This window comes from Orcinus orca, chromosome 10 (assembly GCF_937001465.1).
Source record: "Orcinus orca chromosome 10, mOrcOrc1.1, whole genome shotgun sequence".
In the NCBI taxonomy this organism is placed as follows: Eukaryota; Metazoa; Chordata; class Mammalia; order Artiodactyla; family Delphinidae; genus Orcinus; species Orcinus orca.
The window spans coordinates 85,834,893-85,861,818 of record NC_064568.1 but is presented as its reverse complement, the minus strand read 5'-3'; the positions used below and the strand labels follow the sequence as shown (position 1 = coordinate 85,861,818).

Sequence of the window (26,926 nt, the reverse complement as noted above, 5' to 3'; positions counted from 1 at the left end):
GGCAGTGTTTAAAACTAGACTATCAACGCGTAGGATTCCCTTTCCTTTTCTCCCTCCCCTCCTTCCGTCCTTTAGAAACAGAACCTGATTCGACAGGCATTCCCAGCCGCCAGGCACTGATGCAGCAGTTGAGGCGAGAAGTTGCCCAGAAGTTGTCTCTCCGGGGGTGGAGCCCAGGGAAAGTCGGAGGGAGTTGGGCCAGGTCAGTCAGACCTATCAGCAGGCTTATTCTGGCCTTTGTGAATTACGCTCAGCTGCCCGAATATGCGCTGGGGTTAAAGGAGGTTCCGCAGCGGGTAAAAGGCATTTCCCGGGCGCTCTCCCACTTCGAGTGTCTGAGACGGGAAACGGCGGCGGCGGCGGCGGCGCGCCCGCTGAGCATACAAAAGAGTGTTTTTTTACCATATGGTTAGTGTTTACAGGTTTCGTCTAGCTCCTGCTCCCCAGAAATGGAAAATTAATAACGTTGAGGAAACGTCAGCAGTCACAGGGAGGGATGAAAAAGGAAAGAGCGCAGAGGGTCTCCCAGAAAGACCCGGTTTCCGTGCAGACTGGTCTGCGGAATCTGCGCGAGCCTGCAGCCTCCCATCCCCTGGCGCCCTCGGCCCGCCGGGAGGTGGGGACGGGGAATCGGGCAGCCGAGGCCCACCCGGCTGTCCTCCCCAGCAGCCAGCAGATGGCTCCCGGGCTCTCTCGCCCCCTCTCCAGACACAGGGCTTCGGCGGTTCGGGAGGGAGGCTGCCAGGAGGGGCACCGTGCCCGCCGCCGCCCCGCGCCGCGTGCCTCCGGGCTGGGCGCCCCACGCCGGGGAACGTGAGCCTGGGCGCGGGAGGCCGGGTCTCGCGAGGTGAGGAGGAAACGCTGGAGGAGGAGAGCAGGAGGAGGAGGAGGAGGAAAAGCAGGAGGAGGAGCGCCGAAGCTGCCCCCGCCCCGATGAAGCCCGGCAGGAGCGCGAGGAAACCCTAGTCCCCCGCCCCGCGCCGCTCTCCCCGCCTCTCCCCACGCCTTCCGCCTTCACCTAGGGCCGTAGGTGCGACGCCGGAACCGGGCGGGAGCTGCCAGCAGCCGGAGCAGCGCCGCCGGGAGCCGCGAGCCGCAGCCGCCCCGCGCCCTCTCCCAATCTTGCCGGGTCTCCGTTCCGCCGCCAGGAACTGCAAGGAGGCGTCATGTAGCAGCAGCCGCAAACCCACCTCGGATTTGCAACTCTTTTTTTTTTTTTTTTTTGGTGGGGCGGGGGGCGCGGCAAAATTCTATCACCGCCCCCGCTTTCTTGCCTATTCCCATTTGCAAGCTGCATCTGCCTCTAAGAAATTGAGGGGTTCAGGGTAGGGTGGGGAGCTGTAAATCAGAGTTGGACCTGCAGCACCCCCGCACCTAGAAGGCCACCATGACCGAGGAGAGCTCTGAGGTGCCCAGGGAATTGATAGGTAAGAGTCGCGCGGTGGTTGATTTTCCTTCTGCCTCTGCGTCCCCCTCACCTCCCCCGCCCTTCCCACCTCTGCCCTCCCGTGCGTCCCGCGAAGTCCCGGCGCCCCTGGGGTCGGAGTGGTGTCGGGCAGGGTCGCTGGGGGGCGCCGGGAAGTTTGTTCCCATCTGACCGCTTGCAAAGCCGAGTCCCGAGAGGGCCGGCGCGGGGAGGAATCGGGAGACCCGGGAGCGCACTGTGCTGCGCCGCTGGGACACCCCCCAGGCGCCTCCTTCCGCCGCGACCGGGGGTCCAGGTTGGCGGAGGAAAGGGGCGGTCTGCGAGGGTCTGGGGAGTTCTGGAAGCGAGGAGAATCCTTTACAGCGCCCAGCCCAGTGTCCTCAACTCGGGAAGTCCGGGAAAGCCCAGCACTGGGACGGCTGGCGAGCGCACAGTGGGTCGCCTCCGGCACGTGCCAGGACCACCCTGACCCCAGGAAATAACCGGCGGGAGGTGCCCCTGTGACGTACAGACTTGGGGGAGGGGGGCGCTAGTCCGGTATAATGACTGAGCCTAGCAAGGCGTGGCTTCGCCTAGCGAACTGGGAGCGAAAGGGTTACAGGACTGACGCAAACTCGGGCCAGGAAATTGAGGGTTAATGATAAAAACCTTATTTCAGTAATGATTAACCTACCGATTCTCCCCATCCCGGATCTCTTAGGGAACCTGTGTGTGGTACCCTTATGCAAGGTGACCCATTGTTTGAGTCCCTTGAGGGTTCTTTTTGTGGGAGTGGTGAATATTTTGTCTTGGGGTTTAACTTAATTAAGTGGATGGTTAAAATGGCAGAGCTCAAATGAGGTTTGGGGGGAAGAGTGTTCGGAAAACCAAGCGTTTAAGCGCGCGTGTGTGTGTAGCATGTTGTATTGTAACAAGGTATGTGTTTCTGTGTGCGTGTGTGTTTTGAGCCCCAGTGACCTGTATTCCTTACTGTCCCATCCTTGGCACACTACACAGCCTACAGCTCAGAAAGACGTTTAATCGATGCTGACAAGAGTTTTAACCGCCCATTCATCTGCATCTGAGGAATTTGCCCCTCTGTTTCACCTTCTAGCAGTAATACTTTGGAGGAGTTTGTGTGTGCTCTTGCATTAGTGACTGTTAGCTCAGCAGGTGAAACTAGATGTAAAGAAGCTGTTGCTAGGCTTGTATGGAAGATAGAAGCTTCTGCTTTTGTTGAATTAAAATAAACCTAACTACCAAATTTAGGGTATTAAGTCTACCCCCCCTTCCCCCCTAATCATGCCTCTTCTCTCCCCAACCCTGTAGAGTCCACTGGGAGTGAGTGGTCCATCCAGTTCTGGGAGGCTGAGATCTTTCCAACACCCTTCCAGGAAGGAAACAAACACCCACAACCTCTGAAGATGCCTCCAGAGGTCCTGAGAAAGAGAATTTAGGGGCGGGTTTGCCTCACTGGCCAGGAGATAAGGATAACTAAAGAAGGTGGCAGAGTTTTTAATTAGTTGTCCTTGAGCCTGGTGGTGAAAAGTTTAGGTAATTACCCAGGAAAAAGGGCGATGAAGGATAGGATGGAAATAAGGTACCTGGTTTATATTGATGGTCCTCAAAATAAATCCTTTGGTATATTTTAAAAGTTGAATTTAACCCTTATCTAGAAATGGAATTTTTGTGTTTATCGAGTCCTGCCCATCTCACATATCTTTCAAACAAAGGACAAATGTTTTTGTGATAGGCCCAATATGATTTTTCTGGGCCTTTAAATGGTCTAATTGGCCTGGGCTAGGGGAAATTCCTGCCTCTGCTTTAGTCTCTAATTTCAAGTGCTTGCAGGAGTTCTGCTCTCATCAGTTCAAAATGGCAACCATGTGAAAACTTCAATATAGTCCCTGAAGCTAATCCCCCAAGGCATTTAAAAAATGTGTATCTTTCTGATTATTAAAGTAATACAGGCTTTTTACTTAAAAAATTTAAATGCAGAGAAGAATGAGAATATATGCCACCCATGTTACCACTCCAAGATAGCTACTTTTGACCTATGGGTATATAACTTTCCCATCTTTTTCTTTGTGTGTGTATTCTTAAATCACTTTCAGATGCTCATTTCCCACAGTTCTTTTTAGGGGAGGGACGAGCAGCCTGTACCCGTTTTGAGTTCTGATAAGATAGGAGCTGCTTAGAGAACTCCCTGTGTAATGAGCTCCCCGACCTATCCCCCACACCCCGGCCAACATTCCACCTCATTGCCGTTCCCTGGACAAACTGTACTTTTCCTTGTTCCCATGCCCTTCTCTTTGCTGGAACTGCCCTATCCTCCCCTCCTTCACTCTTCTTATCTGAGTGGCTCTAAACTCTTTGTGGTGGGTTTCCAATAAGAATATTTTGATCACCCCTTAATAAGCATATATATATTAAGCTGCATGCATACTTCATTTAGTGTGTGTAATCGAAAACATAAACTGAAACACATTGCAAATAGAAATTCTGTTTTCTTCCTGCACCCCAATGGATTGTATTGTGCACTGTGCTTTGGAAACCAGTGGTCTATTTCCTCCTCCTTCAAGCTTCAGCTCAAGGGTCCCCTCCTCCCTGAAACCTTCATGTATCTTCTTGTCCATGATCTCATGGTAGTGAGTGCAGATTCATCGAGTGACGTCAATCCCTCTAGTGGCTTACAATCATCCACTAGATGGTAAGCACTTGTGGAAGGCAGGGGTCATCTCTAGCCCGGCATCTAGTAGAGTAGTTGGCACACTAGGTATATTTGTTGAATATATGAATAAACCCAAATGATTATAATACACAATTCAGAGTGGTGGGGGTATAAAGGAGTTTGCTGTGTTTTGAAGGAAGGTAGAATCTAACCAGCAGGAGAATAAGGAAAGTGCAGCCCAGGAAAGAGAATAATATACAGGATCCTAGGGATGTAAAGGATGGAGAGGATAGAGATAAGTGGGTGTGTGCTGAGAAGTTAAGCTGGAAAAGTGTGAAGGCCTTGAGTGGCCTGCTGCAAGGTTTGGGTTCATCCAATCTATGTCCCTCATAGAGCAAGAGGGACACGATCAGATCTGTGGCTTTGGAAGGGTCGCTTTAGTTCTGGGGGAGGTGTGGTACAGGGGCTGATAGGTTGGAGGTGGTAGGCTTAGTCTCGGTTGAGAGATTCTGAGGCCCTGAATGCAGGATCAAGTCCACGGGTCAGGAGCTGTTAGGAGGTGGTCCTAGGAGAGGAGGTGACTGGCTCCCTGAGAGAATGGAGCTGGAGATAAACAAGATTTCTAGCTTCATTAAGGGCCAGAGGAGGAGCAGGGAAAATAGTGACTTTGATTTGGGACCTGTTCAGTTTGGGGTCCTCACGGGAGTCCCAGAAGGGCCTTCCCGCTACCATCCAACTTTTCAACTCTCCCCTTCTCTCTCAATTCTGCCTTTGACCACTCTTCAGGGATGCGGTGGTATGAAGATTTTGAAAGGACAGATGGCCAGGAGCACCCTGACTGAATTGTTTGGGCCGGTTCTGGTTCTTTGCCATATTTCCCAACCTTCATGTCAAGGCACTCCTGGAAAATGATAATACGTATATGGCACTGTCATGAACACAGAGTCTGCTGGGGGCCAGAGGTAACCAGCCAAGGGGTTTTATAAATTCCTGTTGTGCTTATGGTCTGCCTGCCTGCAATATAGTGCCTGCAATATAGTGCTCTGTGCTACTGCCTGATCTTGCTGCTTTTTTTTTTCTTTGTGTGTGCTTATCCTCTTTGCCCAGCAAGATTATATCATGCCTTGCATGGACTGGTATTATATCATATGCTTTTATATTTGCCTCAGCATCTGAGCACACAGTCCAAGGCACAAAGTAGGCGTTCATCAAATACTTGGTGACCAGTAACTATCAGGCTTGTTAAAACAAGCAACAACAACAAACAAACAAAAAAGAAAACTAAAAAGAAAAAAAAAGGCAATAAAAAATAAAAACAACCAAAAATGCTCCTTCAAATGCTGTCCTCCCCAATGCTTTTCTCTTATTAATAAAAGAATATAACAAAATTATTCCTTTCTTTCAGAAAGCATAAAGGATGTTATTGGCAGAAAGATAAAGATTGCACTGAAGAAGAAAGTAAAGTTGGAAGTGAAGGGAGACAAAGTTGAAAACAAAGTGCTGGTAAGTATTAACGTTTTTCTTAAAAAAAAAGTTGGGAAGTAAAAATGTTTTTCCCCTCTATTGTTTTGATTGCCTAGTTTTCATGCAGCACTGGTTCTGTTTTATATCTTGTTCGAAAGTTCTGATGCCCATTTTGTCCTAGGTTAGTTGGAATATTTGTCCACTGAAAGTTAAAAGTAGGGTTAATTTAAATTTTAGAGACTGAAGTTTTTAAAAATTGTCTGTCTTAATGTTGTAAAAAGTCACCCACATCTAGGTCATCTCCTAGAGACCGTTTTCAAGTTATTCAAAGTTGGATGTTAAAGGGGGCTTGCTTATTATCTTTGTTGTGTCTGATTATCTGATGTTATTTGTGAGGACTTGAGATGAAATTTTTAAACTCCTCCTATGTCAGTATAATTATTAAATTTTCTCAAATGTTATATCGGCAGCCATCTCTGGGTGATGGTCTGAGAAGGCGAAGAAAACATTTGTCTTTTTAAATTGGTTTTGGTGTTTGGGAGGGAAATGCCGGCTCCTCCCTCTAGCTTGTGAGAAGAGTTGCTGGGGGGCTGAGGGACTGGCCCTTGTGGAGCACAGGATTGCTAGGGAGTTGTCAGTGCCTGAGTTGTACCTTTAGAGAGGTGAAAAGCCTTTTGTGGTGTTTTAGTGGTTTCTGTGTTGAAACTGTGGCAAGCCTTAATTTAAGCTTAGGTGAATATACCTTGTTTGTGTTTTTGTTGGAGAAAATATTCGGTTTCATCTTTTTACCATTAGAAAATTTTAAACATATGCAAAAGTAGAGAACAGTATATTGAACTTTGTGTACCTTTCATCCAGCTTCAACAGTTTTCAGCATTTTGACAATATTGTTTTATCTCATCACCGTTTTCCCCGCCTCACACTTCTGGAGTATTTTAAAATAAATCCCAAGCATATGTCATTAAAAGAGAATATTTTTAATATTCTGTTTCTTCAGTTGAAGTTGCCACAGAGTTTGAAGTATCTTTCTCATACCATCTGTCTTGAGAATCTTTTAAAATATCTGACTGCCTTCCCCTGTGGATGGAAGATTGTGCTATTGATGGATGACTTCTATCTCTCTGTACAAATCAGGATGGCAGAGAAATTGAAGTGGAAAAACTTGATTGAGTGACTTTTGCCCTGCAATGAAATGTGTTCACACAGACTGAAGCATTAAGGTTACCAATAGCAGAAATGATGGGTGTCATCATTCTGCTTTATTTAGTTTTAATAAAGAGTAAATTTCCTTAAAGTATGTTTTACTTATTGTTGTTCAGCCACAGGATAGAGGTATGTTTTGGCAGTGGTAGTGCAGAGAAGAAATTTTGTTTCTGCCATTTGTTGTTTTATACGTTTACAGTAAATCTTCACAAGATGGATTCACCTTTATACAATTTAAATATCAAGTAGGTTTCCTGCAACAGTCTAACATGGTATGTGGTGTTATTTGGTATGGACACTATTCATCAAAGTAGTATTCATAAACCCATGCCATGAGTAAAATTGGCAAAGTTAAAACTGCAAAGACAAATTTACATGTCCATTGTAATAAAGTTGGCACCATTAAAGAGTAGTTATGATTGGTACTTACTGTTAAGATGTTGTCGGGGGTGGGGGGGTGGGGCTCTTAACGTCAGCTGGAGTTGATTAAGGTTGTAACCAAATTACAAATGTATTTGAATTTAAGCATTTATCTCCCCAAATCTGGAATCTGAGCAGTTTCTAGTGGCTTGGGGTAAACTTGTCTTGCCTGTTCCTTACTTGCAGGGGCAGGAATCGTTAATAGAAATATTCAAGGTTTGACAAGCTTCAGGTTTGAGCAGGATGGTCTATGAATTAACCTTTTTAAGTCTTTGATTTTCGAGTTTCTGAATTCAGAGAAATTCATTTACTTAAATTAAAACATTGGGAATTTCCTTATAATTTGCATTTCTGACTTTCTTTTGGCTGTCAGTTCAGTAAAATAGGGTATACCTGAATTGGCTTAAATCAGTATTTCTGTTCTGATTTTTATTTCTTGTTCCTTTTCCCCAAGTGACCCCCCCCACCCCCCCTGCCCCGCGTGCTCTTAGTATCCTTCCTTATAAAGCTGGGAGTGTGTTGTATAGGACTTGGTTCCTTCTTTTCACACTTTGAGACTTTATGCTATTTCTAGCTTATCTTTTGTAGAGGGTTTATCTTCATCTTCCTTCTCATGGTCCTAAGAGCTGATGTTCATTCAGCAGGCTCTGTTGGACACTTGATTATGCATTGCCGTATTCGCTCCAGCAGCAGCCCTCTGAGGTAGGCACTATTTACATCTGTATTTGGGGGAACTGAGATTTGGAGAGGCTAAAGGAACTTGTTTCAGGTCATCCAACTAATGAATGACAGAGCCGGGAGTTGAATGAACCCAGATCTGTCTCACTCAGAGCCTGTCCACTTCCCCATTATGCTCAAAATAGAAAGAAAATATCCTTTGGCTTGTTCAGTGGTTGCAAACTTTCAGGAAGATTTGGACTTTAGAAGGATTAGTGCTCCCTTGTGTGGATTTGACTGATTGATGGATAACATTGTACATTGCTTGGTTCTACCCTTGTTGAGACTCTCCATGTGCCAGATGTACAAGATGGACATAGATTCTGACTTCATGGGATTCAGAGCTCAGAGTCGAGTTGGGAGGTAAACATCTCTAGAGGCAGAGCTTTGAGGTGTGCTGTGAGCAAGATGATTGGGGGCACATGGGAGGAACCCCTGACTCAGGCCTGAGGGTCAGGGAAGACTTCCAGAAAGAAGGCAAAGGTAAACTGACACCCAATGGATGAATAAGAGTTACTAAGGGAAGAGAGCAGAGACATGTTATGGACAAAGGAAACAGAATATGCCTGGAAGCCAGAGAGAGCTTAGCACATTAAAGGCAAATACTAAGTACAGCTGGAGCAAGGGGTACGGGTGGAGAATGGCTGGGCTTAAAGCTGATTCTTTTTCTTGCAATTGGGATCAGGTGAAAGTTGGGACGGGTTAAACAGGTCTCTTCCCACCACCTGTTTCTAATGACCATCACATGAACTTTATCCTCCCCTCTTTTAGGGAGGCAGTAGGACTCAGCGGTTAAGGCCTTGGACCTTGAGTCATGCCCAGTTCACACTGCAGCCTAGCCACTTTATAACGTTGTTCAGCCTCAATTCCTTTCTCTAATGAAACAGACCTTCTATTTGTACATGGTTTCTTTGTAGATTAACTGGGATGTATCTTAACACTGCTTAGCACAGTGCCTAGTACATGATGAACTCCCAACAGATGATAAAGCAGAAGGAACCAAAGGGTTGTGCGTTCTGTTTTTTCCGTGGCACAGAAAATGCCTGTTCTTTCCATGCCCAGGTATTCACTGCCTTTATTGAGGGATTGAGCTTAGTTCACTCTAAGGCCAATAATTACTTATAGTTTATGGTACCTTTTAAGCTGGATGGAGTGCAACTGATGAGATCCCAAATTCCTAAGGTATGTGCTGGTCTAGTGAAATCAGAAATCGATGTTCGGGGGGAAAACCAAGTTTGACAGTCAAGTGGTAAACAAAGATAAACCAGCGTCTTCACTGCATGGCTTTGATTCAGAGCCTTTAGTACACCTTTGTGCGTAGTAGATTTCTCAGAATGAGCGGAAGTATACTGTCTTTCTCAAACTTATATGGCCAGAGACCCTACTGACCACAGTTTGGGAAACTGGGATGGAACAGGTCCAAGCTGGTGCCTTTGGGAACAGTTAAAGGGAACATGGAACAGACTAGAACAGGCTCTCTGTCATTGGAATGTCCTCCTGGCGGACAGTTCTTTGGCCTGTACGTTTTGGGGACTTTTTTTTTTTGGCCGTGCTGCTCGGCATGTGGGATCTTAGTTCCCCAGCCACGGATCGAACCCGTGCCCCCTGCAGTGGGAGCACGGAGTCTTAACTACCGGACCACCAGGGAAGTCCCCGGCCTGTACCTTTTATCTAAGTTGTGGGCAGGTCTGCCGCAAGCCACACACTGGCACCATGTCATCCTTTGCTGTACGGCCTTTCTCTGTTGTCTTTAGGGGATGTCATCAGGAAGAGATTCTGGTTCCCTAGACTCTCAGTCCTTCCTCCCATTTGCTACTTGAATCTCCACCCAAGTTTTGTAGTACCTGGACTTTTTTTTTCTTTTTTTTCTTTTTTTGCGGTACGCTGGCCTCTCACTGTTGTGGCCTCTCCCGTTGCGGAGCACAGGCTCCGGACGCGCAGGCTCAGCGGCCATGGCTCACGAACCCAGCCGCTCCGCGGCATGTGAGATCTTCCTGGACCGGGGCACGAACCTGTGTCCCCTGCATCGGCAGGCAGACTCTAAACCACTGTGCCACCAGGGAAGCCCGTTTATAGATTTTGGTGTGAAAATAAATCTCCATTTCTCCCTTTGAAATGCCAAAGAGTATAATTGTGGGTTTGTATAGGAATTGCCTTTTTTTTTAGAAGCCGTCATTTTTCCATTTTCCAGAATGGCTGAATCATTGTGTAGTCCTACCAGCAATGCATGTGTGATCCAGGCAATTTGGTATTGCCTGGCCTTTTTTTTTTTTTTTTGAGGACTAATGGTTGAAAGAAAAATGTTGTCAGGGGAAAGCAAGGTCCTCCACCCACGCTTCTGCTGTTGCTTGTCTGCGGGAGAGGAATGTGTCTCTCTCTCCAGAACAGTGCCTCTGAATTGTGTAGATCTGTTCCTGGTCTCAGCTTTGTTTTTCCTGTTTCACTTTGGAATTTGGGTTCAATCATCTTTGCCAACCCTTTGTTCTTCCACATCCCTCTTAAAAGGGGGCAGAAGCAGGACTCTCTTATTAGACTGAGCATGTCGAGGAATGGCATGTAAATGTAACCATGTCAGTTTGTTCACCGGTTCCCTTGAAAACACTTGATCCATCCTTCATTTATTTTCTTTTGAAAAGTTAACCTGAATCTCTTTAATGTATTTTCCTCTTGTTTGGCTATTTATTTATAACTTTTGAGCACCTGGATTCAGCTTGATTGGAATAACTAAGTTAACTTTAAGACGAGGAAAAGTAAAAGAACGTTATTTGGGGTAACATGTATCCTTAAAATATTTTGGTGGCAGTGCTGTCTTTCATTAAAATATAAACTCTACTCCTACCTGTTTATTTTTAAAAAATGCATTAAAAAGGGAATATCTCTCACCTAAAAGTTTTGTAAGCATCTGGCCCACATAATCAGGAATCAGTTTAAACCTCAGTCTGATACGGAAAGCGTTTTTCTTTTACACGACGCCATGCTCGTTTTTTGTGGCTAGTCTGTTTAATATTTTCCTAATTCCCCTGTCTCTAATACCTAACTTTATTCAGCAGCACGACCCACGGCACAGTCACTTCTCAGACAAATATTCACTCTGGAAATTACATTTTGCAGCTACTTTCAGGTGACATCAACCTTAGCCGATGGTTTCTGGACTTTTTTTTTTTTTTAAATCAGTTGTACCCTTTTAAAACACATAATTTTCCATGGGACCAATAAAATAGTGCTATTTTAGGAGTGTAAGTGTGTTTTGCAAATTTATAGTTAAAATCCAAAATATGAGTATAAACCCAATCAGTGATTTGTGTGAGGCTGTTTTGATGAACATAACTTAGAAATAGAGGGGAGATTGGATTTGGTTTTGGCTCCTTAGTATAGAGAGACTCCCTATTTACCCTTTAAGTAGTACAAATGTCACAGTTTTTAAAATAGCTACTTTTGCAACCTCCAGATGCTTTCCAAGGAAATAGAGATGTCAGGAGACACTTTATCCTGAGTTCTGCACAAAAGTGGGGTATCCTGACAGCAAAGCTTACCTCATTGTTATCTCCAGTAAGTTAAATTTGGTGTAACATCAAATCATGTGTTTGTGTTTTGTCCCAGCAGTTAAAATAGAAGTAAGAATGAAATCCACATCAGATGTTTGTAGATTGCAGTGGCTTCTGAAGAATGCTATTGGAAAATCGTTGCTCTAGGCCTCCGGGTTTACTTCCCTCTGCAGGAGGCTTGTACCAGTTGTTGGGTAATTTGAACAGTTCTCTTTGTGGAACTGTAGGAGCCTCAACTTTTAAGGATCACTTACAATTCAGTGCATAGGTAATTTTCAAAGCACCTGGGTGAAGTTACATGACGAGAAAATTGAGCTTTAGAAAACAGCAACAACATTGAAACAATCTTCAGGAGTAGGTATCAGAGAGCACACATTGTTGCCAAGGGTCCTGGCAAAAGTTCTGGGAAACTCAAAATAAAATAATCCGTATTTGAGTACTTCAGAATTCTCCCCAACTCAGAACTGGAGTCAGCTCCCGCTGACCTCTGGGTAGGGGTTGGAGGCAGGCTATGGCTCTGGGCACATGTTTCCAGGAGACAGTTCTGGCCAACTTGAACTTGTTACCTGAGCTGCATTTACATTCTACTTTCTCATCTGCCCCAGTTTCTTCTGTAGTTGGGTTAGGTGAGTCAAATGACCTTGGGCAAGAAGCTATTGAACATATACCAGCCTTGGTGTAACTTTTCATTGTTCTTAAAAAGATAGTCCTTTCCAGCCTCTGGGATTTAGGCACCCTGGGAAGGGGGCATTTTGGACAAGGAGGACCCGGGAAATCTAACTAGAATATGCCATGAATTGGAAGAACTCATTTTTCATAGTCGTAAAATAGGTACAGAGAAAACAAAACAGAAAGGCTTTGGTGAAAGGTTACTGTAACACCTTTATGCTTCATTTCATTAGAAATGCTGTTAATATCTTTTGTTAAAGTAGATTGAAAATGCAACTAAAATCTGATGAAGGATAGAACTCTCCCCCTTTCTAAAAAGCTTGTTGTCTTTGAACAGAATACAAGGATTTGGATTGGTATATATGGGGCCTATTGTTGTCTAAATCTTCCTGTGCCCTATTTCTCTCTCTCTCTCTCTCTCTCTCTGTCTCTCTCTCTCTCTCTCTATCACTTTCCCCAACTCTTTGAGAAAAGAGGGGTACAATAAAGGGAGGAAAGAAGGATGCTTGGGGTGGGGTGGGTGTGTGTGTGTTTACATAAAAGTCTGTTCACTTTCACCCATTGGGTCCTTTCCTTCATCTTGGTTGTTTGGGAGAGAATTTTTCTTTTTTGGAAACATCATCTCCCGATGAACCTTTGCCAGCAGGTATCTTTGTCTCTTTAGACACACTGGGTGCACAGCAAGTCCTCTTAGAAGTGGAAGCAGGGCTGTACAAATGCCCTGAACTGTGCTTAGAGCACCTCCAGCCTGTGGCAAGGGTTTGGGATGAATGTGCTGAGTTCCCACTGAGGAGGCAGGTGTGTCCATTCCTGCTGATCCCTGGGCTCTGGGGTCTCAGGAGACATTTACGGGCATCGACTGGGATGAGTAGGCGTGTCCTCCAGACAGGATCTGGTGTGGACAGATTGGCTTAAGCTGACTCTGGGGAAGTTTCTTCAGCCCTGGCCCCTCTTGATTGCTGCCCAGAAGATCTTGAGGCTGGAGGACTCTTGGGAGCCATCTAACCATGCACTCTAGCCTATGAGAAGTTGCTTCTGTAGCATCCCTGATAGCTGAGTATCCACTTTCTGCTTCAGTGTTTCTGGTGATGGGAAAAGCAAGAATCCCAGAAAGCCCTTTCTTAGTTCAGGCTGGAACCTGCTTCTCAGTAACTTCTCTGAATTCACTGTAATGTAGGCTACTGGAACATCATAGGACAATTTTGCTCCCTCCTACATGAGTGCGGGTCAGGTATTTGAGGACAGTTATGTTTTTCCTTGGTCTTTTAGTCCTCAGGCGAAATATGCTCACTTCCTACAAATCTTAATCCTTGGAGGACATTGCTTTCAGACTTTTCACTGTTCTGATCGCCTTGCCTTGGACCCATCCTACTTTACCAGTGAGCCTTTTAAGCTGTAGGTGTTTGGGGATTACAAATGTTTGGCAAACACTGTTAAAACCGGAATTAAACAGACTTTCTCAGAGTCTTTAATGGGCTTTTGTGAATTGTGCCACTTGAAGGGGGGAATGCAGTGTGTGGCATCACAGAATCTGTTCTCCAGACTCTGTAGGAAACATGGGTGTGGGTGCAGTCGGCCAAGTGAAGAGTACCAGCTGCACGTTGCTCTGGCCAAGTAAAAGTTTTCTTCTTGTTTTTAAAATTTTGCAAGTATCTATGCTATTTGCATTACTAAAAAGTTATAAAATATAAGATAGTAAAACTGAAGCATCATCTAGTCCTATCAATTTGGATGTAATCATTGGAAAAAATTTTTCTATGCTAACATACATAAACTATATGATCTGTTTTTAAAATGGAATCCTGAAGCCTATCTTGTAACCTACTTTTAAATTTTACTTTTTGAGGTCAAAGCTTTCCATGACAATTATATATATTATATAAAATACATATAATATATAATACATATATATTATATATATATATATAATATATATAATGTTTTGAATTTCTGCCTGGCACTCTATTAGCCCACTTGAGAAGTATACCATAATTTATCTAACACTTATAATGCGATAGTTAGGTTCCTTCCAGTATTTTGCCTTATAAGTGACACATCCTCACTTTTATTTTTCTTGGATAAATTCCTGGCAGTGGAGTTGCTGCCTGACAGACTTTTTAAAGGATGTATTTTTCACCTGATTGTTATTCAGGAAGTCTCAATAGAGAATAATTCCCCCACCTCATTAATTTTATTGTCTTTAGAAAGGTCTGCTTAGCAGAATGGCTGGTTCTCTTTTTTCAGGTCCTTACGTTTCTTAGGCAAGGACTCCTTGGACCCTAGCTCCCAAGGCAAACTTTGTCCTTGCAGTTTAGGGCCCTTTTAAGTCTGCCTGGGTGGATGTGACATTGTCTTCTACTGGAGTATATTTGCAGGCGAGGAGTCCTGTGGCTCTGGTGTTTGCCGGTGGGTTCTGGAGTCCCAGGTCTTGCTCGGCCCTGGCTCCTGCTGAATCAGCCACAGCTTTTTCGTGGCTGCACCCCAGCTCGATGTGAGACTGCATTATACAATTTAGATCTTTGGTCTTTGCTCTGGTCTCAAGACTTTCTTACCTTGGGTCCTTGAGGCTCTGATGAATGGTAGTTGAGCAGATGTGCAACTGATAAAGCCCATGGTGCTTTCATTGGATGAAGTGTAGCTAAGAAGAACCCTAAGCCAGTGTGCATGTACAGCTCGTCTGGTGTCTCAGAAGATATTTTAGTATCATAAGGAAAGGAGACATTGCTTTTTCTCTCAGGCAGTTCTGAAGGCAATTGACTTCACCTGTGTAGCTAACATCCATCTCTTAAGTGGCATGGTCCTTCCCCACCCCACCTACACCTGCAGAGTAGTTCTTGCTTCTCTTCCCACTACCTCACCCTTTCCCTGTCTCCCCACCCCTGAGGGGGTGTGTCCAGGTCACGAGGACCTTTGGGCTCTCCTCCCATGAGCAGCTCCTCCTGCAGCCCCATCTTCCTTGGTGAGTCCCTCGAGTGTTCAGCCTGCATTTCTCTCCTTTCAGTGCTGCCCTTGGGTACCCTGTTGCCTGTGGTTATCTTTCTTTCCAAGACTGGCAGGTGGGATGAGGTTCCTCAGGGAACCTCTTATGCTTATCAGAAAACAAGCACGTAGGACCCCTTCCGTTTTCAGAGTTACATTCTCAGTCCCAGTGTGGAACAGACAAGGGAAAAAATAGAACCAGAAGTAGGGAAGTTACTGAGATTTCCGAAGTCTTGCAAAGTCTCTTTTAAGACAGTTTCTCTGCAGTTTGATTCCTGACTTCCAGGCCTGCGGAGCCCAGCAACACTCTCCTGGTGAATCTGAGCTAAAATATGGCTGGTGAAGTCCAGGCTGGTTGGTTAGGTGTTACCAGTGGGCATTTTCGGTTTCCTGAATTCATCTGTCTGAAATCGGTTGTCACTGGCAACCAAAAGAAGATTGGATCATCCCTCCTAGGCATGAGAATGAAACCGAGACCTGGAGAGAAGTACTTGTGGTTCTTGGACAGATCATTTTGGCACTTGGAACATTTCAGCCCTTTTTCCTTTAAGTCTCCAGGAGCCGGTTTCTATTTTCGCCTGCATCCTTGGGGTAGCAAAAATGTTACAGTCTGGGGAAACTTTTTGTACAACTTAGTTCACTGAATCATGGGCACTGCCTGTGCTGATGGAAATCAGAACCAGCCTGCAGGGAAAGGCTTAGTTCATTGGGCACTCGGCTTGTGCGGCTGTCTCCATCGCAATCTCCTGGGTGTCGTATTCCTTATCAGAACTTTTACCCCCTCAAAATTTATCATTGGTGAGTTACCTGTGAAGTTCGGTTTCCGTTTCAACAGTTCTCTCTAGAAAACAAACTTCTGAAGCTCCAGTAGCCCTTAACCTTCCATCAGTTTACAGTCCTCTAAGTGGTCTCTGCAAGAAATATGGTAGGTCTCTCTGTCAATATTTCTCTTTCTCCACAAGGCCTGGATGCAAGAAGTCGGTCCAATCCTTCCTGTCCAGTGTTGCTTCTTAACAGAGCAACTGGAGCAAAGGAGAGGCTGTTAGCACTTTGTCACTTAGAGTTTCTTAAGCATCCTCCCGTTTGAGAGTTCTCACTGCAGAGACTTAATGAAGCGTCTGTCTTTACATCAGATACGCGCAGGTTGTCCGTGGAACTGAACAAGTGTTGTCAGCAATGCTGTGTGTGCAGGAAGCCTTCACACTCGGGTCCTTTTTGGCAGGCTCTGTGTTCTCTGGGAATAAACAGTTTCTCTACCCATCGGAGTAGGGCTCCATACTTTCATATTCTGGAGAGTCATGCTTGTGGTATAGTTAGCCTGAAATTCAGGGATGGCTTTTTTTTTTTTTCTTTTTAAATATCTTTGCAGACATTTTATACTTCCCACTCTCTTAGAGGCTTCCTCTGTGTTATGGGATCAGTCTGCCTGGGTTAGAATCCTAAAACTACTAACTATGGGCAAGTTATGTAACCTCTCGGTGCCTCACTTTTTTCATCCATAGAATGGGTATAATAATAGAACCTACCTTTAGATTTGTTTTGAAAATTAAATGAGACATTCCATATAAAATATTTTAAATAGTGTCTGGCATAGAGTAAGTCCTCAAGTCTTAGTTATGGTTACTGTTGTGAGGGGTGTTGCAGTGAACTGTGCTGAATGCTCTGATATGAGAATCTGGTTATGTGTCCATAGTCATAGATTACTTGGATATATATTATCTGAATAGCCCCAAAGAAGTACTTCTTTTCTTTAAAAATAAATTTATTTATTTATTTTTGTCTGTGTTGGGTCCTCATTGCTGGGCGCGGGCTTTCCTTAGTTGCGGGGAGCGGGGAGCTACTCTTCATTGCGGTATGCGGGCTTCTCGTTGCGGTGGTTTCTCTTGTCGCGGAGCACGGGCTCTAGGCGCACGGGCTTCAGTAGTTGCGGCACACAGGCTCAGTAGTTGTGGCTTGCGCTCTAGAGCGTAGGCTCAGTAGTTGTGGCGCGCACAGGCTTAGTTGCTCTGCGGCATGTGGGATCTTTCCAGACCAGGGCTCGAACCCGTGTTCCCTGCATTGGCAGGTGGATTCTTAACCTCTTAACCACTGCACCATCAGGTAAGTCCCCAGAGAAGCACTTCTACTTTGCATCTTTTCCTGGCTCTGTGCAAGATACCTGTTTTGATGTTTTCTCTGGTCAGAGCTCTTGAATCCAGTATCGGCTGTCTCCACAAATGGGTTTAGGATCTTTTTTTCACTCTGCTGGTCTTAAAGAGGGTACGTGGATTTTGGAAAAAATCTTTCTTTAAGAAAGGGTTTAGGTATGTACATTGTTGAGATATATGTCTCTGAAGACAGGACTGTGCATTTTCTGTGGGTACATTTATGCCTCCTTTTCCCTGCAGATCCCGATGTATTCAGAAATATACTCGAGTTCCGCTTTCACTTTCAAGTCAGATCTCAAAAAAGCCAAAAATCAGTAGTTGGCCCCTGTTCATCCTCGTGGGGCTCCCACGGGTCCTGCCACCTGTTCGTGGTACCTCACTCCGATTGCTTCCTCTTGGGTTTCGGTTATGATGGCTCTTGTTTGATGCCAGGGGATTTATTTGCGTTCATGGGCTCGTGTAGCTCTGCTTTTCCACCATTGAGGACTCCTGGCCATGCTGGATTCTCACTTTCTAAATAAGTGTTAGAGCAGCATTTCTTAGCCACAGCACTGCTATTGATTTTGCATCCAATAATTCTTTGGTGTCAGGGGCTACCTGTGCGTTACTGTGTGTTTTACTAGCATCCCTGCCTCTACTCACTGGACGCCAGCAGCAGCCCTCCCTTCTCCCGGTTCTGACAAATACAAATGTTTCCAGACGTTGTCAGATGTTCGCTGGGTGGCAGAATTGACCCCAGTTGAGAACCACTGGTTTAGATCAGCGGGTCCCCAAATGTCAGAGAACAAATGCATACCTTGTCATACTTAGCTTATAAAGTTATATCGAAGGCTGAAAATGTATGTTCTGTAATATAGCTTTGGTTAATTTAATTAAAAATCCATAGGCACTTTAAAATACTTATTTTTGAAGTACTTAGATCCCTATATCTGTATGTAACAAAAATAACAGATGGCAGCAAATAGAAGTTTGTCTTGTTTTAAGATACCTAGTCTTAAAACCATTGATTTGGCCAGTGGTTCTCAATGTGCGGTCCTGAGAACAGCAACTTTAGCATCACCTGGGAACCTGTTAGAAATGCAAATTCAGGGCTTCCCTGGTGGCGCAGTGGTTGAGAGTCCGCCTGCCGATGCAGGGGACACAGGTTCGTGCCCCGGTCCGGGAAGATCCCACATGCCGCGGAGCGGCTGGGCCCGTGAGCCATGGCCGCTGGGTCTGCGCGTCCGGAGCCTGTGCTCCGCAACGGGAGAGCCCACAACAGTGAGAGGCCCGCGTAACGCAAAAAAAAAACCAAAAAACAAAAAAGAAATGCAAATTCATAGGCATCACATCCAGAGCTACTGAATCAGAGACTCTGGGAGTAGGGCCTGCAATCCGTTTTAACAAGCCCTTCAGGTGATTCTGATGCACACTGAAATTTGAGTAACACTGAGTTAGAGTCTTAAGTAAGCGCCAACTAGATGCCTGTAGAATAAGCCTTATTGAGAAATAGTCATAACCCGCCACATACAGAACTTTGAAATCTGCTTAGGGGAGTGTCTTTTACTAGGCAGGTCATGCCAGGTGTCTGCTGGTCATATTGGTCCCCTCTGAGAGTCTGTGACATCCACAACTTCCTTTTGGGGGTTTCCTTTCCTCAGCATCTCTGAACTAGGGGTGGTTATGACCGCCAAGATAAGCCTCTGTAGGCCAACCAACAGCCTATACTTCCCAGCTGTGCCCCACAGGGCTGATCTGTATGAGACAGAGATTCTTCCTCTTGGGAGTCTGAGACATGGAGAACGATGCGGAAGAAAGTAGAAGGCACGAGGCAGTAAAAGCCCCGATACAAGCAGAAGCCACAGAGCGTGAAGAGGCTGTTAACAAGCCAGTTGTAGTAAGAACAGTGGGAAGAGGGGGACAGAGCCCTGGATGGCTGCTTTTGGAGGATGATTCCAAAAGTTGAGTGAATCAAACTATTGACCGTATCTTGGAAGAGTAGTTTTCAGTTTTCTAGGAGGCCCAGCTGGGCCGATAGGGATTCCAGTCTTGCTTCCTTCTCTAGGTATCCTCATGGTAGACCATCATTCACCGAGTTGGCTTCAGTGTATGTCTATTCCTTGCCACCTGAATGGGCCCAACAAATCCATACTTAGATTGGAAGACCAGGTGGTCTCTGCAGACTGGCTTCATGGCACGCTGCTTCCTTAAAGCAGAGCCTCTCAGGCTGTCTGTGCCTCAGAAACACCTGGGTAGCCCCGCCTCTTTATTTAAAAACACTCTCAGAGGCCACTGAAGTTAACATTACAGGAAAGAATGGGCAATGGACGCTGTTCGTTTCATCATGTTGTATTGACTTGCCCCAAAGAAACCTGCGTAGAGCACATTTCAGGAAACCTCAAGCCGGGCTTCACTTCCTTAGAGCAGACCAAAGAGGCCAGCTCACCGTAGTCATTCTAAAGATCTATTGCTTTGACTCCAATAACATTTTCTCCTAGTATTTCCTGTGAAGGCATCTCAGTACCATCTCTTTTGAGGGATGTGCTAAGAGTTAGACCCTTAAAACAAACAAACAAAACACCAGTGGGAACACCGGCAGTAGAATGTTGAAATTAACCTTGTGTATTGTTTTCTAAAAATTCAGTGGGCCTACAGAAATTTCTTTCCGGTATGAACTATTGACATCAGCCCTATATAGTTCATTAGTACTTCCCTCATCCGTGCAGTCATCCCTCCCTCCCTCTCTTTTCCATTAAAACCTGGGAAAGAATATGAGTACCTTCATGTAGCAAATCTATTGGATTCCTTCACACAAATCCCTCTGGAGAGGAGTGAGTGGAGATACAGAATATCTTACATTGGAAAGTTGGCTGAGTTCCACTAGGGTAATAGAGTCTGGGAATGTGGGCCAGTGGTTATTTTCAAGTCCTGCTTAAAAGATTTGGGGCCCGACCAACAACATAATCAGAATTCTCCTATTCTCAAATTAGTATCCTTGAGGAGACTGTCAACTACTCCAGAGCCTAGGGCTATTTCCTTATTGTACTTGTGTACCAAGCCCTCTACCCCTAGTGGTGAACTTTTCATGGTAGACACAGAATAGTTGGCTAGTAAAGGACCCAGGCCTGGAGTACAAATTTCAAGCCCAAACTGGTTTTCTCAGGAACCTGGTTAAGTCTCTTTACTCAGCAGCCTTATCTGACGTAGTGCATCTTTAATTTAGCCCTGTGCGGGATGCAGGGACCAATAACAGTGAAGCAGTAAGTGGGGGAGAATGTCCAGCTGCAGACCCTTGGACTGGACTCTACTTTGGTCAGAATGATGAGTGCAGTCCACAAAGCCATGAAGTGCTCCCTGACTAGTTCACTTGAGCTCAGCTTCCCATTACGGCCAGTTCCTAACCCAGGAGATTATGGAATGCTTCAAAAGAAAGGTGGTCACGTCTCCCTGTTGCGGTACTGTGCAGTGTTTGTGCCACTGTCTCAGGAATGTGAACCTTTGTGCAAATGAGTCACTTCTCGTTTCCCTTCCTGCATATCATGTCAGAGAGAGTGATTTATTTCCTGTTTGTGAAGGCTTGGTTTCATCAATTACATGGGAGAGAAATTGGATGTACTTTCAACTTTTTGCTGGTTACTGGGTCCTCCTTTGCCTGGAAAGATAGTCTTTCTTTCCATCATGAGAGTTATGCCGATTCAATGAAAGGATTTCTTTTCTTAGGCTTTCAGAGATGACACTTCATTGCTTTTGTGTGATAAAATTATAATGTGTGATTTTATTATTTTTAAACACGTAGAACTGACATCTGTAAGTTCACCTACAGTTGTTGGAAAAGCCAAGAAAGCATCTCATTTCCTATTGGTTCCACTAGCAACCCATTTTAACATATAAACCTTGTGTAGCTCCAAGCCTGTGTTTCCTAAAGTGGAGAAGAGATCCTGCTCCCAAGATATGAATAAGATGTGCTGGCAGCAAAGTGCTGCTGCCCAAGGACTTCGACCCTGTGTTTCCCAAACCTAAACAGGTTTCTCCTTTCTCTATTCTCAGAACCTTTAGCGTTCTTACTAATATACATTGTACATGTCATAAAGCACCGATTAACATCTCATAGGGCAGCAGGGTTCCAAGGAACTCAGAGAAAGGCTGACAACTTACTTATTTCAGTGTTTTGTCTTTTACACAAAGGACCTCTGTATTAGAATTCGCACATCCCTTTGGACTGTTGTCGTGATCTGCTTCTGATGCTGTACAAATTAGCCGATGGGGGAAAAATATGTCAAGAAGACACACTCGTCCATCCTATTTTTAGGAAGATTATTGAAATGTTTCATTTATCAAATAATTACTTCATGCCATCTGTGAGTAAAGGAACTCTGGAAGGAAGAAGGCAGTGCCTTGGGAATTGATTGAGTTAAAGTCAAAGAAGAAACCTTTTTTTCAGGAATCTCTTCCATTGGGTCTGATCTGAGGAAGAGAAGTTGGGTTGGATGTCAGTCTGCTTATTATAAATGTTTAGGGTAATTTCAGAATACTCTGCTTTAAAACAAATTTTGAGAAATGGGGCGGGGAAAGTTTCCTTACCTATACTCATCTCACAGATTGTGTGCAGTTTATGTTACGAGTTGCCTTCTCGCAGTGCTGAGCGGCCCTCACATATGGGAGGGGCCGCCACAGAGGAGAGGGTGTGGATTTATTGTCTATAGTCCCCAACGGGGAGCAATGGATAAAAACTACCAGGGCCTGAGGATTGTCTTGAAACTCAAAATCTCCCCAACAGCCAGAGCCGTCCTGTAATAGAATTTGCTGATTTGTGTGGAGGGGGGAAGCTTGAGTTCCCTGGAACTGGACAAGTTCAAGTGTGGATTGCTTGACCTCATAACTGGGATGTCCTAAAGGACGTTCAAGTAGGAAAATGCATCCTTTGATCTAAGATTCCAGGATTCAGAGCTTTCACTCCTCATGTGTCAAATAATTTTTGTTAGTTAGGGCTTATTAACTATTGCAAGTATACTGTTAAAAACTGAAAACTTCTATTAGTGAGGCTAGGACAGAGCAGTTGCTGGGAACTCTTGAGTCTCACTGCTGGTGTGGACTGGCTTTGTGTTTTAGGATTGAATACACTTTATCACTTTGATGAGGTTAAAATCCCATTGGGAAGTCTGGCTCTTTGGCCTACAGCAGCGTGTTTGCTGCTTTGAGTTCCCGTAGAGATGTGAGAAGCTTTGTCGCACATGTTTATCAGGGTTGGATTTTGGCACTTCTGAATCTTACTCTGAGCAGAATTCTCCCCCTGCTGTCCCGGTGGCAGAGAACAACAGGCATTGTGTGTCTGTCTAGTTGCGGAAAGATGTAGGGGCACTTACAGAGCCATTCTCCTTGGGGGTACTTGGGAATTGGAAGACCTGAGGGTTAGTGCTAAGGCTTTTGAAAACATACTTAGGAGACTTCCCTGGTGGTCCAGTGGTTAAGACTCCAAGCTTCCAATGCAGGGGGTGCGGGTTCGATCCCTGGTTGGGGAACTAGGATCCCGCATGCCGGGGCACAGCAAAAAAAAAAAAAAGTCCTTAGTCTGCTGTTTTAGTTAATAGTGTGGGGATGGAAAAGCTTCCTTCTAGGAATACTGTGAGAGTAAGTGGGAAGTAGAGCTTTTAGTATTTTAGAAGAGGGCCCAGTTCATTCAGTTAATAATGCATGAAGAGTTCTTCCCTTTGAGATTCCTTCTTTCTTTGCTTTTCAAAAGGTAAGATAACTTACTAGTTCCGCACCTCCCGCCCCCAAGGTAAACTGTGGAGCTTTCCTCAAAGTATTATTATTGTACATCTACTGACATTCATTTTGCTAAGTAGTTAAAACAAGTGGCAAGTTGACTAGGGAGTTGCTTCCCACTCTGGCTTCCCTAATGCAACCTGCTCTTTCAGCATTGCTCGCAGTCTCAACTTTGGGCTCTGAAATTTTATCTAGTGAGTTGCATGCAGTGGGGGCTGTTGATAATTTTTTATTCTAAAGTTTCCTTTATGGGTAGCCCTGGCCATCGTGGGAGCACAAAAAATAAAGCAATACAACGTTTCTCTCGTGGGAACTTGGAGATAATTGTCCTCTTCTGTGAATGTGTAGCCTCCTGTAAGTTACTGGCCTCTAGGAGGGGAAGGAGAGGCCCCTGTCTGTTTCTACCATTGATGACATGTTCATTGAGCCGCTTTATGCCCCAGCCATTAAAAAATTTATTTTAACTTAAAAAAAACGATGGTTAAATATAGATCACATAAAACTTACGATTTTAACCATTTTAAGAGTAGAGTTCAGTGGCATGAAGTATATTCGCAATCCAAGCATCACCACCATCCATTTTCTGAACTTCTTCATCATCCCAAACAGAAACTCTGTATCCAGTAGACAGTAACGCCTCATTTCTTTGTTCTCTCTGCCCCCAGAAACCACCATTTTACTTCCTGTCTCTGTGAATTTGCCTGTTTAGTTACCTCATGTAAGTAGAATCATACAGTATTTTCCCTTTGGTGGTTGGCTTATTTCACGGAGCGTAATGTTTTCAAGGCTCGTGCACGTTGTAGCATGTGCTGGAACACCATTCCTTTTCATGGCTGAATGATACTCCATTGTATGGATGTTCCACATTTTATTTATACATTCATCTGTCACTGGACACTTGGGTTGTTTCCGCCTTTTGGCTCTTGTGAGTAATGCTGTGAATATCGATGTACTGCTCCCTGCTTTTGGTTCTTCTGGGTATATGCCTAGGAGTGAAATTATTGGATCATATGAGAATTCTGTGTTTGACTCTTTGAGGAGCCACCAAACTGTTTTCTATAGTGCCCTGGTGATTTTATTTATTGGTTTGTTTGTTTGTTTATGTTTTTGGCTCCGTTGGGTCTTCGTTGCTGTGTGCAGACTTTCTCTAGTTGTGGCGAGCGGGGGCTACGCCTCTTGCTGTGCGCGGGCTTCTCACTGCGGTGGCTTCTCTTGTTGTGGAGCACGGGCTCTAGGCACGCGGGCTCAGTAGTTGTGGCTCGTGGGCTCTAGAGCGCAGCCTCAGTAGTTGTGGCGCATGGGCTTAGTTGCTTTTGCGGCTTGTGGGATCTTCCTGGACCAGGGCTTGAACTCATGTCACTGCATTAGCAGGTGGACTCCCAACCACTGTGCCATCAGGGAAGCCCATCCTGGTGATTTTAAAAGTGGGCAGTAGTACCTGTGTTTGTAAAAAGTGTTCTCAGATATTTATCAACTGTTTGGAACTTTAAATTAGAAAACTGAAGAGAGTATATTAGCACTTTATGTACTTATATTTTGTCTTGCTTGAATTTCATTTGTTTGGGTACCTGTCTGTGTTTTCTACTTCATTAGAAGTTCCTTGACCTGATCTGCATTTTTCCATTGATGGCCACCTTTTTTTTTTTTTTGCGGTACGCTGGCCTCTCACTGTTGTGGCCCTTCCCGTTGCGGAGCACAGGCTTCGGACGCGCAGACTCAGCGGCCGTGGCTCACGGGCCCAGCAGCTCCGCGGCATGTGGGATCCTCCCGGACCACGGCACGAACCCGTGTCCCCTGCATCGGCAGGCAGACTCTCAACCACTGTGCCACCAGGGAAGCCCGATGGCCACCTTTTTTGCACTTCATACATCAATAGTTGTTTGTTGCTACATTAGTTAGATGTGCAACATACTCTAAAATATCGTTTAAAAAAAAGAGATCAGTTTGAAAGAAACACATTGGAGTTCTTTCTGAGTTTTGTTTTGCCAGAGCTAAGATCCGATATTATTTAAGTTCTCTTGGTTGCGGAATGGGAAATATTCCTGCTGTTAAAAATAAATGCTAAAAAAGAAGATGGTAAAACGGAAAAATATCGGGGAACAATACATATTGGGGAACAGCTTCCATCGGGAACTGAAATAGTACGGGAAGAGAATATCATTGAGGATAGTTGTAGGTCGTGTTAGTTCTTATTTTGTTTAGACTGCCTTTCCTTTGGCCACTCTGTAGGCATCTAAATTTGAAGTTTAAAGGCTTTTTTAAGAGATGGGGGATGGGTGAAAGACGGTTTTTTGTGGCTGTTGGTTTTATTTTTAATAGACAACTAGAATTTTCACCTCTTGGGTCAGAATGTTATCCATCTATTTATAGCAAGCTTGTGTTGTTAATGGCAAGTGGCTGGGCATCCAGACACTGATAAGACCTTCAGTGAAGTAGCTATCCAGTTATGCTCAGGCTAAATGAATGTGTGGATTAAGCTCCATATTTAACACGGATGTAAAAATTGTATTTTTATTATCAAAAGTAGCAGTAGCACAAAATCACTGCTTTTGTGATTTTAGTTCCACTGAGCCTTTATTTCTGGTCTCTTGGTGGTTAACTGCCATCCGTAGCTGAGCCCAACTGTAATTTTACAGGAATTAAGCTTAACATTGGCAGTTTGAGGTCGTGGTCCACTGCAGAGGCATGACCTAACTTTGAGCAGCGCCGTTTTCAGCAATCCTTTCTCACTGTGGCTGAGAAAGCTGTTATTAGCGCGATTTCAGGTGAGGTGCTAGAGGGCAGACTGTTGTACTAGCTTGATGACTTTTTCTTTTCGGAACAGTAGAACAGTAAAAAATAATGTTGTTCTCTCTTTAAAAAAAAAAAAACCCTTGAGTTTGTAATCATCGAGGTTATTGGAATCTGGATTAATTTATAAATGAAGGTGGTAGGTTGTTTAATAAAAACAAAGCCCATTTCCTTCTTCGAGTGGTTAACCTCAGGCTGACCCGAGTGGTAGGAGTGTCTGCCTGAGGAGGAAGCCCATCCAGTCCTCGTCTTGGAGTCAATTATTAACTCACCAAATACTCACGGAACCTCTGCCACACATCTGGCTTTGTGCCAGAAGCCGGGGATTAAGTGTAAGGAGGCAGATTCTCCCCTGCCTTCTGCAATCTAGGCCGCTTCCCAGGTCTCCCCCTAATTCCCTCTCTTATTTTTAAGCTGCTTTATTAAAAATATCCACATACCGTGCCATACCCTCATTTGAAGTATGTAACTCAGTGGTTATTAGCATATTCACAGAGTTGGCATCCATCACCACGATCAGTTTTAGAGTCTTTATATTTCCTGCAAAAGAAACCCCGTCCCTTTTAGCTCTCGTCTGAGTCCTCCCATCCCCCTCAGCCCCTGGCAACCACGATCTACTTTCTGTCTCTATAGATTAGCCTATTCTCGATGTTTCATATAAAAGAATATACGTGACGTTTCACGTGTGGTTTATTTCATTTAGCATCATGTTTTCAGGGTTCATTCCTGCTGTAGCTTGCGTCAGCACTTCGTTCCTTTTTATGGATGAATACTATTCCACTGTATGGATTATATATATACCACATTTTGTTTATCCATTCATCCATGGCGGACATTTGGGTTGTTTCTACTTTTTGGCCATTGTGAGTATATGCTCCTCTGAACTTGTGTGTACAAGATTTTGCATGAACATATGTGTTCACTTCTCTTAGATATCCTAAATCTCCTTCCCATCCCACAGATCTGTTACATAACAGTAGAGGGGTCAGATATTATGGGAACATAAGGGAGCGACATGTAGCCCTAACTGTGGGAGGCAGAGAAAGCTTCCCCTGAGGACACGATGTCTAAGCTGAGACTTGAAAGTATGATTAAAAATGGTTTTCAAACTGTAGGTCATGACCCATTAGTAGGTTGTGAAATCACTTTAGTGAGTCATGGCTAGTGCTTT

General features: G+C 44.7%; 1 protein-coding gene across 10 annotated transcripts in view; it reads left to right on the top strand.

The window, feature by feature from the left end:
* Positions 1 to 732: 732 nt before the first annotated feature.
* Positions 733 to 26,926, top strand: part of CARMIL1 (capping protein regulator and myosin 1 linker 1) — a 318,638-nt gene continuing 292,444 nt past the window's right edge. For 5 of the 10 annotated variants that reach the window (XM_049715467.1, XM_049715466.1, XM_049715472.1 and 2 more), the window contains exons 1-2: positions 735 to 1,427; positions 5,482 to 5,579. In XM_049715467.1, coding sequence (XP_049571424.1) covers positions 1,388 to 1,427; positions 5,482 to 5,579 — 138 coding nt within the window. In that variant the 5' untranslated portion in view covers positions 735 to 1,387. Of the gene's footprint in view, positions 1,428 to 5,481; positions 5,580 to 26,926 lie in introns of all 10 variants that reach the window. The other 5 variants (XM_049715473.1, XM_049715468.1, XM_033434743.2 and 2 more) reach the window with 5 other exon arrangements.